The 17,340-nt window shown below is 38.3% G+C and overlaps 1 protein-coding gene across 1 annotated transcript in view; it reads right to left on the bottom strand.

Annotated features, from left to right (window-relative positions):
• The window catches only part of ATP10B (ATPase phospholipid transporting 10B (putative)), a 44,396-nt gene that overhangs the window by 15,587 nt on the left and 11,469 nt on the right, over positions 1–17,340 (bottom strand). Inside the window, exons 3-11 of the mRNA XM_054080030.1 lie at positions 15,777–15,862; positions 15,513–15,619; positions 11,920–12,051; positions 9,352–9,479; positions 7,983–8,235; positions 6,857–7,092; positions 2,257–2,436; positions 1,149–1,734; positions 519–625 (exon numbers count right to left, since the gene is read on the bottom strand). Coding sequence (XP_053936005.1) covers positions 519–625; positions 1,149–1,734; positions 2,257–2,436; positions 6,857–7,092; positions 7,983–8,235; positions 9,352–9,479; positions 11,920–12,051; positions 15,513–15,619; positions 15,777–15,862 — 1,815 coding nt within the window. The remainder of the gene's footprint in view (positions 1–518; positions 626–1,148; positions 1,735–2,256; positions 2,437–6,856; positions 7,093–7,982; positions 8,236–9,351; positions 9,480–11,919; positions 12,052–15,512; positions 15,620–15,776; positions 15,863–17,340) is intronic.

Raw genomic sequence — 17,340 nt, 5'->3', positions numbered from 1 at the left:
AAAAACATGACCAGAGAAACTCCTGATTGCACAGCTCTTAGCTGGGATTTTGTATTGGAACATGTTTTCTGAAGGTTGCTCTACATTTCTCCAGAGCTGGCATATGACCTATTTGTTGCACGTAGAGAACTTCTGTATTAAAGTATCAGACTCAGACGTACTAACCCAGGCTAAGGGCAAGATCTTTGAAAGCTGAATGTCAAGCAAGACAGAAAAAGATTGGTTCCCCTAAGGATTTTTTATTTCCTGCTTGCATTGACTGTAGAGAAGGTCAGCTAGAGTTACCTTAAGAGAAAGAGAAATGAATGTTTTGAGGCTGACCAAGTATCCATCATCTGCTCATACTGAAGAAACAGAGGAGAAAAAGTCTGCAGAGAAGCCACAAGAGGACAGAAAGGTGAGATGTATCTGCTTTTTTCTCTGAAGCAGAAAGAATTATGACCGTTACATTTTTCTAATAAGTCTATTGACATGCACAGAACAAAGCTATAAACAATATTAGCCTAATCTCCTCCTACCTTCTTAGCAATGCACAGCGTTCGTAGGCCATTGCGGGCATAGTAGTCCAGATGCTTCTGTGTTTTTTCTTTTATTCTTTTCATTCTCCTCTCTGCACAAATGTCATCTGTGAAATACAAGGAGAAGATTCCATATTTCAAGCACTCATCATTTCAGACCTAATGACCTAAGACTAAAAAAGAGTGGGCATTAGAGATAACTGGATTCCACTACAACAGCAATTTCTTCAAAAGCTCGAAAATATTGGCTGTGCATAAGCTGAAAACTCACTAGAGATCCTTATTTTCTTTAAGATACTATTACTTGGATTTTTTTTTGTTTGTTAGTGTTATAGCACTCTTGTTGACAGGCTGAAATACAGTGGTCAGGCCCTTATGACAGTAGTATTGCAGAATACACAATCAGCATGTGTTAGTGCTGTCTGTGAATTTTAATTAGCCCATTCCATATTCTAAGCACTACTCGGGTTAAGTGAATACCTCTGTTCTGATCTGCAAGGATAACACTAGAAAAAGCTTATTTTTTTTTTTATTTCTATGCTTAGATACAATATTTAATGCAGAAAAGACGACTGCAAACTTCTTGTGTTTCTTTATAGACGCAGCAGAAAGAGCTCACTGAGTAGTTACCTTTGGCAGAGTCTTCCAGCAAGTCCATTATAATAGAGTCGGCTCCTTTTGTGTAGACGACAATCTCCTTGGTTAGAGGGTGTCTCACCACTACAGACATCCTTTTCCTTACTGAGTCAAATCCCAAAGTGTAGAGAATATCAAAAGTCAGAAGTGTGCCTTGTGGCAACCGTACAGTCACCTGCTCAGGAGTTCGAGACACTAAAGTGAAACTATAAGCCTGGGCAGCATAGACAAGCGCTGCCTCGTCTGGGCTCTCAGCCTCATAACAAAAGTCTGTTGGCAAAGAACTGTTGGTCACAGATTTAAAAACCTCATCCAAGGAAGCACTACCCATATCTGTGCTGCCCTTGCCCTGGAGCCCATCACCTCTACTGCTGGCACAGCAGTCATCGTCATTGTCATAGCAATCCAATGCCGCAAAACGCTCCTCGGTATTCTTTGCACTGAAGCTAGCACCTAGCTCTGAACTAGACTGAGATGATGAAAAAGACTGACTAAGGCTTGCTAATTTTAGCCGTTGAAATATCTGATGAATCTTCTCCAGGGTGATTCCTGAAGGTTTTATTGGTGGTGGGACTGTGACCTAGAAATATGAAAAAACTGATGGTTAAAAATAAATAAATGTGAACTACAAGATACATCTCAATTTCTCCTTCTCTATATATATTTACTATTTAACTATGTGTGTGTGTAATTCAGTAAAGGAGACATAGGTGAGTTGGCATCCAAATTTGATGCTGAATTGGCATCCAAATTTGATGGTGATTTATGTCGTTATGTCTGAAGCAGAGGCAGAATGAAGCCCCTATAGTTCTGTCAATGGCCTGGGAGATTAAGAAAACTCAGTATATTCTACATACCTCTTACAGTATGTGTAACGTAAAATCTAAAGTAAAAAGTGCAGATACTGTGACAGCCATAGCTATTCAAACATAAAAAGCCATCTTAGGGAGGGATATACACAAGCAGGGAAACAGCAAAAGATAGAAGAACTAGAGGAGAAGCCCTGAACCATTCTTCTTCACTTCAAGTTTCATCGAACATTGCTCTGTGCTGTTACATGGAAGCATAACCAATTTTCCTGATATACTTAAGGTTAGATTACCCTTTGTCTTGGCTCAGTAGTTGTGGAGACCAGAACTGTATTGCAGATGGCAAGGGCAAGAAAAAAGTCAGTAAGAGATGAGGAAGTCTTCGTATGTGTGAAAGGAGAAAGGTTTTCAGTCTGGAGTGCAGCTTCTCTCACTCGCCTCAGCAACCTGCTGTCGGGAGCCACATCCTTTTCCTGCAAGAGAAATTACTTAATAAGATTATTCCCATCTATCCTTGTCCTCAAGGAAAAATAGCTTCTTCTTGCCTCTTAGGGAATTTACAGCTAGAATTATGTAAGATAAATTGCTTTTATAACTAATATCTAGGGAAAAAAAGATACATTTCTAAAAGGTGCATGAATAGATAATTAGAAGGAAATGCATCTTGAAACAGAGGATGATTTCAGAACTTTATTTCTTTTGAGATCTACTAGAAATCAAGAACAACCTATACCGCACTCCTCAAGTCTGAAACTGCTGATTACTGAATTAAAGTGCATTCCAGATGGAAGTGGACTTGGGATCTCCCATTTCAGTGTGGGAGCCGATTGTTATTTCAACAGAGAATGCACTGTGCTTAGTTACAGTGTTATCACTTTTTGTTTCCAGGGTCATTTTGCTTTGCAGCCAGAAAGAGAAGCTGCCTCAAATCGTTCTTTCTCAGTTTTTACAATAAATAAATACATACATACTTAATTTGTTCCTGAAACGTTATTGTACTTTTACTACCGCACTCTTTCTAATCAAACCTAAATTTGCAAGCTAAACTGCCTAACAATGCCATATACCTACAATTTAATCTGATGTAGGGGCTATAGAGCTATTGCTTTTAACAGAAATTTCATGGTAGCAAAGCCTGGTTTGGATATAATTCAGGACCATATTTAACAACAGCTTCCAAATTTAAAAGACGCCTTTCTGTGAGCCAACACTTTTGGATGTCTTCTTTAAGGAACTGCCAAAATTATTTAGCTGCTTTCTAGTTCATCTCTACTATTACCCTCTCGTTCTTCAATCTGGCACTGTTTTCTTAAGTTCTCTAAATATGTAACAGAAGTCAACTAACCACCTTCATGGCTGTGTCGTGCTAAGCAGAATATGCTGCATTGTAACTCTGGTTTTCTAAAGTGAATAGTGGTTCTTAAATCACCCTAATAATTGCAAATAAATCTACTGTTCATTTTGCAGCACAGAACACAGCTGAAATCCAAAGGCGGAACAAGGTTTTGCCTGCAGGAGGCGTTGGTTCCTCTGGCTCAGTGTTTTCATGCTTTTTTTGTTTCGAATATGAGAAATGTTTTAAGGATAGATGTAGTCTTTTCTCTAGTAAATTGGTACATACTGAGGATAAGCCTCATTTTTTTTTTTAGTTATCTTCTCAGGTCTCTTGAAAGGAATCAGAGACTAAAATGTTAAGACTGTCATCCTTTACAAAAGATAAAATGCTTTGTTTTTCCACTATCTAAGACCTGGTCAAGCTCCTTACCACTGAATAGACCTTGCCATTGAATTTCTGGAAGGTGAAAATGGACATAGGATTGATCATTTCTGATGAACTGTATACACTGTGTGTAAGGAGGCTCCATAAACTATCATGGATCATGAAGATTATAGCAAAAATATTGGAGGGACAAAACCAGAGGATAAGCCGTAAGAGTTAAGATCTGCATCATGCCTGTTACTTATCCTCCAGAAAAGACAAGCTATGCTATTTAGTTATTCCTCCAGGATTTGCAGGCTCCAGTTTAATTAACTTTATCAAATGCCATGAGAAACCCATCTTCATCTCTATCTCAGAGATGCACCAAGATGAACATTTTAATTGATAAGAGCTTCTCAGATTTCAGCAAAACATCAAAACTTGTCAAGCAGAGAACACTCTCTCAAGAAGGCAGGCTGAAACACATTCTGTAGCTGCAGAGCTTCCTAATTGCGGAACTGCTCAGAATACCAAAACAAAGTTCAAACATGCTGGTTTGCAGGCATAATCAATTACGACTGTACAAATGCACTTAAAATACCATATGCAACCTGCTTATCACTGATTCATATAAGGCTGATTGAGAGTAAGGGAATTTTGTGATCACTGCATAGATAATTTTCTCTTAAAAACTGTTCACATATAAATTTGACATTTGTAAACGATTGTCTTTTGTTTGGCACGGTTACTTTCCAATTAAACTCTTTACATTTTGTAGGATACTATTATGTTAGCAGTCCTTTTCCTTTAAAATGTTTCTCTTGGCAACAGTTCTGACATACAGGTGCTCTTAGCAGATGTTGTGCTAACCCTTACCCAAAAACCATCGTGTCTTCTCAGCAGTGCAAATTTCTTCAATTTTACTGTTTCCTGAGGCTACAAGTTTTCATGAATAGCTTCGTGCGGCTGGCACATCAACCCTAGGAAACTTGACATTTATTTAGAAAAAAGCCAACAGCAAATTGCGCAATGCCAACTACTGGCCTTTGGACTTTGTGTTGTTTATTATGTAAAGCAGTATTTTTTCCTCTTCCATTTGGTTGATCTGAAGAAACCGAGTCTCACAGTTTCATAGTGAGGATTGTGTTCGACAGTCACTGCCAGTGAATACTTCGATACTAACAGAGCCATTTATCCAGATGGGTTATAGAGGCCTTAAAATCATCAAGTCAAATAGCAATCATTGTGTCTTATATCACTGACTTCAAAGATGCACTTTTCTTAGGAAACTTTGACGACTGAAATGCATTCAAGCCTATGATACTATCTGTATAATTACAGAGTACTCAAGATTTTCCAGATTTGTAGCAAAGTACAAATGTATTAGACAAGGTGATATAAGTTCCAAAGGGCAAGAGCCAGAAAGACAGTGAAACTTTTAGTATCTCTGTTTTAGTAATGAGGAATTGGCTTGGCTGGTAAAGAAAGATACTACTGTGCATCATTTGAAGGATACCAACGTACAGGACAGTCTCTGTGCAGGACTTAAGTGTCTTCATTTTTACTACGTGTTCATATTTGTCAGAGAGGTTAAACAATTTATCCAGATAGAGTGACACTTATTAGCAGCTAAGGCTGGTTATTTCCATGACAGCAGCTTCATCTTCCTCTGGCAAAGGAGGTGTTTGATACTAGTTCCTCACATATTGCTTTTACAGTGGGAAAAAACCCAAACAAACAAGAAAAACATCACAATTTATTTATAGAACAAAGTGAAAAGACCTGGCAGTGAAAAACATAGTCAGGAAAATATACTGGCAAGGAATTTCCTGCATCACCTTCAAAAGTCATGAGCCCATGGAGAGGTTCTCAACGTCCCATGAGGACTGTGCTGGAAAATGCTAAGATGTCAATCGACATCTCCCGCTCCCTAGCTTCCAAGAGAAGGAAGAGTACTGACTGATCTATACTACATTATAGAAGAACTGGATGAGGCAGGTAGGATTTTACAATGAACCTAAACTACTTTGCCAAGAAGAACAACTGCAGAAAATAAAGTTCTGAGAATTCTGGATTTATTAGATCTTCTTTCTTTTCTAAAAAAAACAAGATGAGGAAGGGCTTTCTAGGCATTTAATTTTAATTAGAATTCTAACTTTGAAAGTGTTTGACCTTCTCCTATAATCCATAAAAGCTTTTTCTGAAATGTCTCTTAAACTTTCAGGAAGAAAGGAACAGTCTGACTTTAATTAGGTTGTGTTAGATTTTTGGGAAGTTTCAGATCTAAAATTCATCTGAGTCTAAGCTTTTCCTAGAATTGCAATGAAGACACGTACTTCCAAGTCAGTACCTGAAGTGAGGTAGACCTAGCAAGTGAAGCTCTTCAGCATCTTGCAGAATTCAACATCTTGCGGGGTTTAAGAACTTATTCTGAGAAGCCCTTTTGGCTTAATTTATCTTTGTGAGAAATGTTGTTATTTTTTATTTTTTCCCTTGAAAAATGCAGCATTTATCTTTTGACACACCAACAATTTCCCAGAATTGCTCTGGAGAGTGCTGCTTGGCCATTTTGCATGCACAGCTTAACGTTAAACGGGTGGTTAAATGTTTGTCAGAGATGATATTTTGCAGTGCTAGTAGCAGCAGTTTGTGGCTTTCTGAGCTATGTTCAAACTCAGACTTCAAACTCACACTCTTTTCCTGAACATTGTCTCCCAGGAGAATTCTCACTTCCTGTTCCTGCAAAGGCAGGTCCCAGATGCATGGCTGTATCTCCTCTTGCACAATCCCAGCCCAGAATCCCCAGCTCACTTTCCCGAGTGTACCAGAGCAGTACAAAAATCTCATCAACTTTGTGCAAAGTACTTCTTGCTGTTATGAACCATAGTGTCAATCCTTGGGCTGCAAATTCTTATCTCCTCCTCCTACCAAGCAACCATCACAAAAAATCACCTGTGCGCCCCCCTTCTTCTGCTGCAGCCGTCAGTGCAAGGTCTCAGATTTCCAAATCCTCACCTAGCACCCCTCAGCATCAGCCCGCACACTCCAGGTGAGGACCCCAATGCCTTGCCTCCCCCTTGCCTCCTTAGCTCCACCAGCTCTTGGATTTATCCTCTCCACCTGTTGGCTCTCCACGACAAAATGCAACAGAAATGAGAACTTAAAATGTGTTAGCTCAGTCTATTTGTACTCACAATAGTACTGCTGAATGCCACTTGAGACTGGTTGCTGTCACGACGACCAAGTGATCTGTTCCTTGTATGCCCTTGAAAATGAGCTCTAGCACTCTGGCTCCGCCTTAAAGGTCTCATGGTGCCCTGTTTGTAAGTGGCTGGTCTCTCAATATTCATGGGAGGAAGAGTGAAACGTTGAAGTTTGGCAAAGTCCTCATCATCTAAATCCAACTCTTTGTGGGTTTCCAGGCGCCTGGCTGTAAAACGAGAAAATAAAACTTCACCTCTTTTTCTATTCTTTCGTTGCTAAGGAAGGATTCCTAGGCTGGTTAAAAAGTGACACAAACTATTTCAAAGATAAATCATCTCAAAAGCCAGCAGCAGAAAAACTTCACTATCCACCTCAGTTTGTTATTGCAAGAAAACAAAAATGTGTTTTCAAAATTATCAGTGACTTTCATGGACTTCTGCTAACGCTTGGTCTCTTTAGTTGTGTTTTGCAGTTGACTGGAACAGGAGAGTGAAATATGGTAATTCACAGATTTGTGAATGTTTTCAGTCACAGCGTGCAAACATCTTGGCAGCTACTTGCCAGCTTAATAAACTCCTTCACACTATGTAGAAAGAGAAAACAACAACCAAGAATGGGCCAGAGTCAAATCCTCAGATTCAGAGCACCGCATGTCAAGAGACTTCAGATATGGACTGCAGCTAAAGCTGACTCAAGAAATTGTGTAACTCTTCCTTTCATATCACGCAGAAGACTATGGTACTATGGTAATTACTTCTGGACCCACTGAGCTTAATTACCAACTATCTCAGTTTGTGAGCTTATGAAAGGTTGGCTGGCATACATTTAGAAATGAAAGAGAAAATGTTCTCTTTGCACTTTCAAGTGGGTATTGAATGCAGGGCGAAACCTGAGATTCCTGCAGAGGGAACAGGAAGTTCTTTCCCATCTGACCACTGAGTCATTCGAAACACCTGCAATTTCATGAATCTCTGTAACAGGAGTCCCTCACAAAATGGAGACAAATCCACAAGGCTCTACAGTCAGTCAGAGGGCTTGGTATGAATAATTATAAATATTTAAATTAAAAATAGTTAGCAGCTCAGAGAGAAAAACAAGTGTAAAAATTTGTCTCACCATTCTCCTGATGTGAAAACTCAATTCCATCAACAGTACAGCGTCGGAATACCATTTTGTTTTCTGTTAGTGTTCCAGTTTTGTCTGAGAAAATATACTGAATTTGTCCAAGATCTTCAGTAATATTTAGGGCACGGCACTGTATGGGCAAATCTGCTTCTTCATCATAAAGGTCAATGTCGTTATGAATTAAGAAGACTTGGCCCAACTTGACTAACTCAATGGACACGTAAAGAGAAATGGGGATTAAAATCTGAAAGAGATGAAATTTTCAGTGAGGGGTGAGACAAGTCTTATTGTTTTCTGTTGGCAATGGCACAGATATACTAACAATTAGCAAAGAAACCATTCTTCATAGAACTGAATAATAGTAATTCAGGGGAGAAAAAAACCCCTGCACACAACAGCAGTGGAAAAACAGTGGCAATAAGCAACAAATTTAAGACAAGGTTTCTAGAATGCCAAACGCAAAGATAAGTCTTTCAGAGGATGCTCTTACAAATCTCTTTTTCTGCACTGAGGTGTGTGCTGCTCTTCACCTTCTGAAACTCTGAAAGTATGGACTAGTACAACCTAACTCTCAATGCAAAAGAGTTTCACAAGCAATTACTTTGCACACGACAGTTCCCACTCACTACTTTCCCTGCCCTGCAACAATAACGAATTCTTAAGTTGCACAAATACTCTGTTTCAGTAATGAAGAATAATCCCCCAAGGAATCTCTGAGGAGCTCTGAAAGTTACCTTCACGTTTCATTCATACTAAAGAAATTATATCCTCTTAAATCTCAGTACTTTCATCAAAATTCTGAAAAGTGCTTGTGATTATTTCCCCATCTGACAAAATGTTCTCTCCTGATTAGGCTTAATCAGACTCAGATATACAGGCATCGTAGTTCTAATTTAGCTTTGTTCCTAAACCAGATGAACCATACCTAGTTATTATTTCCCATTGCCAAAAAAGACAATGTTTGTTTCACTTTTTCTAAGCTATTAAGTGGCATTGTAATTTTGGAATTCTGGACATAGGTAGAAAAAAACTAAAAAAGCAGACGTTTGGATGTAAACAACCACTTTAATGTATATGCTAGAGATTGTAGAGTTATGTAAAGATATAATACACATCCTTCCTATCTGTATCATTGTGTGGTTTCAACAACAAAAACAAAAATCTGCAGTTAAACAGAAAAAAAAAAGATACATTATTTCACACTCAAATAACTTGAAACACTCCTAGCAATATTTTCAAATAGGATTAGAAGGTTCTGCACAGCTATTAGTTGATATTAATTGTTCATTAGTGATTATACTCAGACTCAGTTTTGAATAGCTTTTTCCTTGGAGGTAATAGAATGTTTTTTGTCTTTTACCTGGAACAGGATTATCATCGTCAAGAACATGTAGAAACCAGCGAGAACTGGAGACAGAAAATTGCCATTCTCATCGGGGACATCATAAGGTGGATGCATTGAGAAATTTCCAGTCCAAATGCCATGCCCTGTAGGAATGGTATACAATATTGGAATACAGTAAGGTGATTGACAAAGCTTCTGAAGTTCTCAGATACGGACTGCTGTGATAACTGAAAGCAGAAAGAACATTTCCAAAGCAACATTTCCTGAGCAATGCTGTAAACCTATTGGAGAATGCAAAGCACACACAGAGCTCTGTTGCACATGCATATTATTGATACGCTAATAAAAAATGAGCAGTCATGGATGTTTCGATTCACCTCTCCTTCATCAGGTGCCCCTCGCGGCTCTTAGTTCTACACCCTTCTCTCCTCACTCTACATCTTGCTGCTGGAGAACTGCATCTCTATAACCAACCTTTAAAAGTCCTCAGTTCTGAAAAGTGCCATTTCTCTTTCTAACAGAAACTGAAATGTGTCTTATCCTCCCTGACCACTCTTGATTTCCGTCTTTGTTAGGGTTGACAAGCCCTCTATAATTTAGCCTGGGCAGCTCATTTTTACATTTCCTTGAAATAAGTCATACCACTAAACTGCTTCTTCTGCTGTGTCTTAAATATCAGTAGATACCATCACACTACTACAACAAAGCCTCCAATTCAGGATTTACCAGCAGCCCATCACAACTACTTTACCACCTTTTATACTGCCCTTACTGAAATAAACTTTGCTCAAGGTTGTTACTAAATTTACAGCACCAGAAACTTAACTCAGAGCTAGGACAAACAATTCAAGTTTCCTTCACTGCATTATTGCTCCAGATGCCAAAGCCCTCTATAAGTCCGCTTCGCATATCCAGCTCTGATAGAGCTTATTAGCAACAACTAAGCAAGCAGTTGTTCTGCAGCGTCTACCTACTAAATCTGCCAAATGAATTCAAATTCCTTCAGCAATACTTTGTGGCTGCTAGAGACCACGACCATACCTGAGCAAGGTCAACTATGCTCTGCAGGACACTTCTTACCCCAGTTCTTCACTGTGTGCCAGAAACATCCCTATAACTGATCCACCAGTGGTGTTTCTTCCTAGAATCCTACATTCAGACAAAGCTGCAAAGCGAGAACTCATGGTAGAGCTACAGAATATTTTGAGTGGATGAAAGCTAATGGACTTGTTACTGTTTTACATGTTGCACTTAGACTATTAACATTTTATATTCTTTTCTTTTTTAAAACCTGAGCAGATAAATTGGTTTTTTTTAAATGTTGATATCTTTTATCCAAAACCTTAAATTAAAGGACTTTTATTACTCAAGGGCCCTGCACACTAGACAAAGAAAAGTCTCTAAATCTATATGACAGCAGCCAGGGAACAATGAAAATGAAGTCTCCCTCTCCTTCACAGAGATCTCAGTTGTTGAACTGAAATCCCATTTTTGTTCTGAAAAAGGCCCCCACACAGCAGCAAAATTTAAAAAAGCTATTCAATCAGTTCATTTTTTCATCCTTTTGGATGACCCTTACCTCTAGTAGTATTACACTGATGGTTGGCTGGTGTGTCACATCACATGCCTCTAGGACAGTTTCAGGAAAACTTGACAGAACTACATGGCCTGACTTTGTCACTGCAAAACTAATTCGGAGCAGTAGCACTAAGCAAGTTATCACCAAGATGAAATCGATAACAAAATAAAAGGGGCTTGGAATGCAAAGCACTCATAGAAGCCTCTGTTATCTCTTCAAAGCAGTGACCCATTCAAAAGACTTTGGGCTTAAAATCTGGCACTTCCCTCAGGATTACGTGGTTCCTATTAATCCTGACCCGCCTGGGACAGATGGCAATCAGAGCTGGAAGGCAAGCAGCGAAGATGACGTTTTTTAGATTAGCAATCTAGTAAACTCTAGTCAGCTAACCCAATTTACTGTAGTTGAGTGTGCTCACTTCCAAGGACAGCAGAAAAATGCAGGCTATCCCTACCTAAGCAATCCATCTCACAGCCTGCTGTAAAGGGGCTTTTGAGAAGGAAGGTGGTTGAGGGACTGTAAACTCGGTGAGTTAGTCATGTGCAGCTCATGGGTTGTAAATTGGGTATGGCTGTCTAACACCACCTCAGAACATGTGAGAGGACGATGTTACTGAAATGAAAGTAAAGCTACATGATTTTACTTTTGTTGTATACACAAGTTAAAAAAAAGGAACAAACATATACTCTGGAAGCAGATCTCAGTTGGCAAGTACTGATTCCTATAACTCATTAATCCAACGGCTTTCACGTGCTTGCTTTACATGTAGTTTATCACAGCAGAGATCGGGTTTATCTGAAATATTTATAGCTGTGGCTGAGTTTTCTTCCTTCCTAATTACTCAGATTTGCCATTTTAACTTATCTATTGAAAAGTCCAAAGACCCAAAAGACTTCAATAACATTCAGCTCTGTATCTCGTCTCACTCATGTCTGTAAGATCAATTGTAACTACTATGTAGAACAAAAGCAATGAAACGGAAGATTTTTGTCAGTGTTTCATACCTATAGATCCAACAAGACACATCACAAACAGGAGTCCTGCACATAAGAAAATATCCACGTTCATTTGTCGCTCTACTTTGCTGCGCTTGTAACGAGGACCGTTGTTATTTAGCATGGCCTTAGTTTCGTGACCTTCAAAACAGGAATGGGTAACATCATGTTTATGTAATATTTTGTAGTGTTTTCTGTTTTTAAAGTATTCCTCTCATGAAATGCAGCCAGGACGATCCTGACTAATGTTACTTTGACTCCTGTTTCATTCAGTAATTTTAATGCCCATCTTCTCATGTGACTGAATAGCAGAATATATCAAAGACTAAATCTAGAGGTTTAAAAAAGACCTACATTACATTATAGATTTCAGCTGTTATTATACATTTCACTTTCCCAGAGATAGCAGATTCAGTAGGGTCACGAGGTTTATATAAATATTCAGAAACCAAATCTTGAGAATAAAAGGAAAAAGAATAATCAAATAATATCTTTGTATTTTACAAACAATATTATTAGGTACTATATAGAATCCCGAAAACTACATTTGAATATTTTTCAGCAGCCATTTAAAAGGCATTATACACATTTCATTTTTTAACTTAAATAAAATCCAGTGCATGAAATCCAGCAGTGAAAGACATTAATGTTATTTTTTTTTCGCTATGTGGTTGTAAAGTTCCAGCAAAACAGTGTGACAAGAAATAAAAGAAACCCCAACCCGTAAAACTTACTGAATTAGAATTGAGCTGGTATATTTGTGATGGGAAGAGAGAAGTGCTGTAAGAAACCACTGAGTAAAAAATCACTGTTTCTATGCTATTAATATTACCTGAACTGTGGCTTCACAATTGGGATGTCTGGATACCATCTGTTGCTATAATAAATGGTATCTTTTATGTTTATTTCTACCATCCTTTTCCCTGAAAATAGAGACCCTACAGACTTGTATTTAGTTTACATTGGTATGCGTATGATATATGGGAGAGTGGCTGTTTTCTATGCTGTCTTTTGCCTTTCTCTAGGGAAGAGATTTGAACAAAAAACTTAAAGTTAGGTAACATTCAATCACACCTGCTGGATCCATTCTAGGTTTACATCAAAAATTTTTAATTGAGGCAGAGAGCAAGAGAGAAATCTATTCTCTGGCCTTATGTTCAGGACATTCACCCAAAAGCTGAGACTCTTGGCTTACAGTGAATATGTCATTATTTACACAACCTGGAGCTATGTCAGTGGGACCAGTTTATACTACTGATGCTCCTTCCTTTCCAGCTCACGTGTATGTATATGCTTGCTTGTTCCACACAGTTGGGTACTCAGGGTACAACTTGTGAAGCAGAAGATGTACATTCATTCCCTTACAGGGAGAACTGAGAACAAGTCCTGAGTCTTCCTTTCACCACTAATATACACAGAAGAGGAGGGTACCACTGCCTGCACTTCTGTTCCTCCAGCAGTTGTGTGAACCTTGTTCCTCACTTTTCTTTTATGTCAGGCTTAATAGATTGTTTAGTGTTGAAAACAAAACAAGACAAAACCCTCTAATGGATTCCAGAAAACCCTCAAGGAAACGTTGATGGATTTATTTCAGGAAGAAAATGGGAAGAGATTTCTTTTCAAATATCAGATCTATCATTCCCTTCCACTTCAGCTGACCAACAGGAAAAGGTCACACCTGTGATACAGATATCACCTTGCAAGAAAGAAAATATCAGAAATGAGGAATAAACTCCTTTGTTCTCCTCTAATCCTCACAGTTATACGTGCTGTGCAACATAACACCTCACCTACCACCGCGCTAGAACCTTCTCTCTCTATCTGTGGACACTAATGGGCTTATCCAAAACTTCATTCTGGCACTTTTTTACTTGAAAAGCATCAATTATTGCTGCTGTACCTGTCACAATGAGAAAACTACGTTGGTTGTTACTCTGTAATGAGGTTTTTGTGCATAAGCGTTATTGCTTTGCCTAGAACCATTTGAGTAGCCATGAAAATTACAACCATATTCAGGTCAGATAAGAACTGCATAGGTTCTACTCTTCACAAAGACTTCCATCGGAAAGTAGGTTTGAGAAGTAATAGAGTTAGAAAAATGGAGAATGTGCCGTCTTATAATGTGACTGATCTTGAATGTTCAGAAAAGATCACGGACCATGTTTAAAAGCCAGAGTATAATCGATGTCAAAGAACCCTAGAAATGAAACTGGTGCAGCCTCAAGTGAGTCCAGTTTTAGTAGAAAAAGAATAAACTTTTATACTGACATTTACAATAAAATGTCAATTGGAAACTGAATTGAAGACTTACTCAGATTAAAGACATCATATATTGAAAATTACTTTAAAACTACAACCTTTGTTACTAGCAGCTTAAGCAACATTAACAGAGATACACGTGAGGATCTACGCAATTGGCCAAAAGAACATCCTGGAAAATGATTGGACTAAAGAGGAAAAAAAGGGCATCCTAACAGGAGAAGGGAAGGTGAATTACTCCAATTCTATACAGAATGATTCAGAGATTCTTGTTTAGTTGTTACTTCAAAAAAATAGTGATGGATTTGGCTCTGGCTCTCCTCTTCTTTCTGGTCAGCACCATCCTTACATGTGGTGTTTCAGAAAGACTCTTCAGAAAGAGGCACGAAGTGAAAGCTACTTTGGGAATTTATGGGAGCTGCAGCCATTTAAAATCCACTTCTGCAGTACTGAAATAAAATGGCCAGTTGTCAGATTAAATAATCTGGATGGTGGAGAATAATATAAACTAAATGGCTCTTGCAAAGATGATGACTTCTGTTTTCTTGTTGGTGGCTCAGCCTTGAACCCCCTGCTGCTACTTAGACATAAAACAGGTGAAATGAGTCTACTGGAAACAAAAAAAAAATCAATAATGGGATTAATTTTTCATTTTAAATGGACTTCTATTTAATCTACAAATAAAGAGGGTAGTTGATATTCTGTTTCTGGAGCAGAATAGTGCCCAGCTGGCAAAGCCAATGATAAATCACGCTCATTGAGTAAAAGATGTGGTAACACTCCAAATCTAGAAGAGGCTGAGAAAAAGATGAGCTGACCCACAGCTGAACCCGGCATTGCTGCATTTGAATCGGGACACTGACACTGTACCGGCACAGCTTGGCTTTGTGATGATGTATTATTTATTTTTTTTTTTGCTGGGTAGATTTTCAGCTGCATCAGTTTCTGCTCTGAGGAGCCAGGGAGACCTCCCTTAGGGCAACCGTGTGGATTTTATGCCAGATGGAATTAGTATTATAGTCAGAGTTGCAGAGTTGAGGGTTAAACTCATCTTAGTGACTTTTTACTTCTCTGGATATTTTTGCAAAATATGACAAAGATAGCAAGATATTTGACCTACACAAGAATGCTGCCAGTTGCCAGATACCCAGCGCAGGACTCTGGGCTTTAGATGTGCACTGATGAGTAACGCCTTCAGTTATAAAATTATATATTACTTTTCCCATGCACTACTAATCCTTAAAATAAAACGTCAAATTGTGGTGAAGTATTGGACTACACATATTTACTTAAGGATATTTATGGGAAAATTCTGTGTTAGCTAGGTGGAAAGTACACCTTACCTGTATATATAACAATTCCTATTACAGCCTCAGTATTTCTGATTGTACATCCACGAAGCAAGAGGCTTTCGATGTTAAAACCAATCCGTTCATGATTTGGCTGCTCCCTAGAAGAAAGAAAATAAAATAAAGCAATGCCTCTTTTTGTCCTAATATGGTATCAAACAAAATTTTTATGTGCATATGTTCCTTCCTTCCACTTCCCCCAAAAGAAATATTAAGGTTCAGATACCAAAAATGCATTTATAGGTAACAACTACTTACATGTACCCTTTGAATTTATTGAGATCATTGTTAGGCTTTTCACAGATGATGGTGTTTTGGAAAAACTCAGGTTCAAACAAAGTATTCTGCAAGAAGAAACATACTGAGAATGAGTGTCAAATCCAATGAGTCCTTGAAATGCTAAACACTAAAAGCAGCTGAATATAAGGCCACCAGGGCATTTGGTCGCTGGAGCACTTGCCTTATGAGGAGAGACAGAGAGAGTTTAGCTTGTGCAGCCTGAAGCAAATCTCCAGAGGGGCTGAGTAAAGATCTGAGATTTTCCTCTCTCGGAATAACAACAGGATAAATTACATGAAGAAAATACTGTGTATTGGACAAGACATCACAGATGCCAATTAGTGAAAATATCTGTCTTCATTTAGTGTGTGTAACAAATAGTTCAAATTATGTATGAAACAAAACCAGCTTTCAACTAAAAGCAGGCTCAAATGAAAATAATTTCAGGACTTATCAGGCTTTTGAAATATGTTAGAAAAATTACTTTATGGGCCAAGATCATGTAATTATAAAATAGGAGCCCACATATTTCATCTCAGTCTTTTTTAAGGTGTGTGAATCAGTATTCCTAAGCATATCCTGAAATAAAGAACTAACCTCAGTTCATATGTACTTCCTCCCTCCTTAGAGAGTCACACTTTATAGACACAATTAAATCTGAGTAAGTTTTACGCAACACAGAAACCACAGGACTAAATAAATCTCGAAGAACAAGGAAGAAATTGGCACACTAAAACCTGTACATATGATATTTACAGCAGTGGGTTGTTTCTTTTTTTTAGCAGAAGTAGTGTTTGCACAAATACATTAATATATTATAACAGGGCAATATAGTGGACTATTTAAGCTCTGACTTCCCTGAGCACTGGCTATGATCACAGTCACAACTGCATCCCACCCTACCAATGTAACAAGACTTGGTAAATATGAACACTTCTGGGCATACAATTTATCTAAATAACAACTCAAAGTCTAAAGAAAATAATCGTGACTAAGCAGTCCAAAGCATAATTTGGCATATGGGGATTTTACAGTATAAAGAAAGACTTCCTCATAATATAAATGACTGAGTCAAAAGGTTGCATTTTGTATGATAGTAGAGCACGCTGTTTTCTTCTAAAAGCAAAAAATACAAACCTTCATGCGTAAACCATGACTACATGACACAAATGCAGCATTTATATTTGTTCTCTTTAAGTAGCATGTTTATTGTTTTTTGATAAATCTCTACATATTAAAATATTTCAGTGTTTCTCAGAAAAAATCCCTCTCCCCAATCATCACTGGAAAGCACTGGAAATATATGCTTTACACTATGGCAATCACAATCCGGGAAAGCCCTTAATTGCGCTTCAAAGTTATTTCCATTTGAAAAAGGAGCAACACTGTGGAGTACACTATCTCACCACAACTGGCCATGGAAATGGTGGGCTTTCATGTAATAAATCGGGCTGCTCACTGGCAGCTGTGTCCCACCCAGCAATAACCTCAAAAAGCTCTTCCTAATAACACTGTTGTTAGTGGCTAAATGTAATAAATGGAC

The sequence above is a fragment of the Cuculus canorus genome, chromosome 14, assembly GCF_017976375.1.
Source record: "Cuculus canorus isolate bCucCan1 chromosome 14, bCucCan1.pri, whole genome shotgun sequence".
NCBI classification, from domain to species: Eukaryota; Metazoa; Chordata; class Aves; order Cuculiformes; family Cuculidae; genus Cuculus; species Cuculus canorus.
Note: the sequence above shows the minus strand (reverse complement) of the source record. Positions and strands in the feature narration are given on the sequence as shown.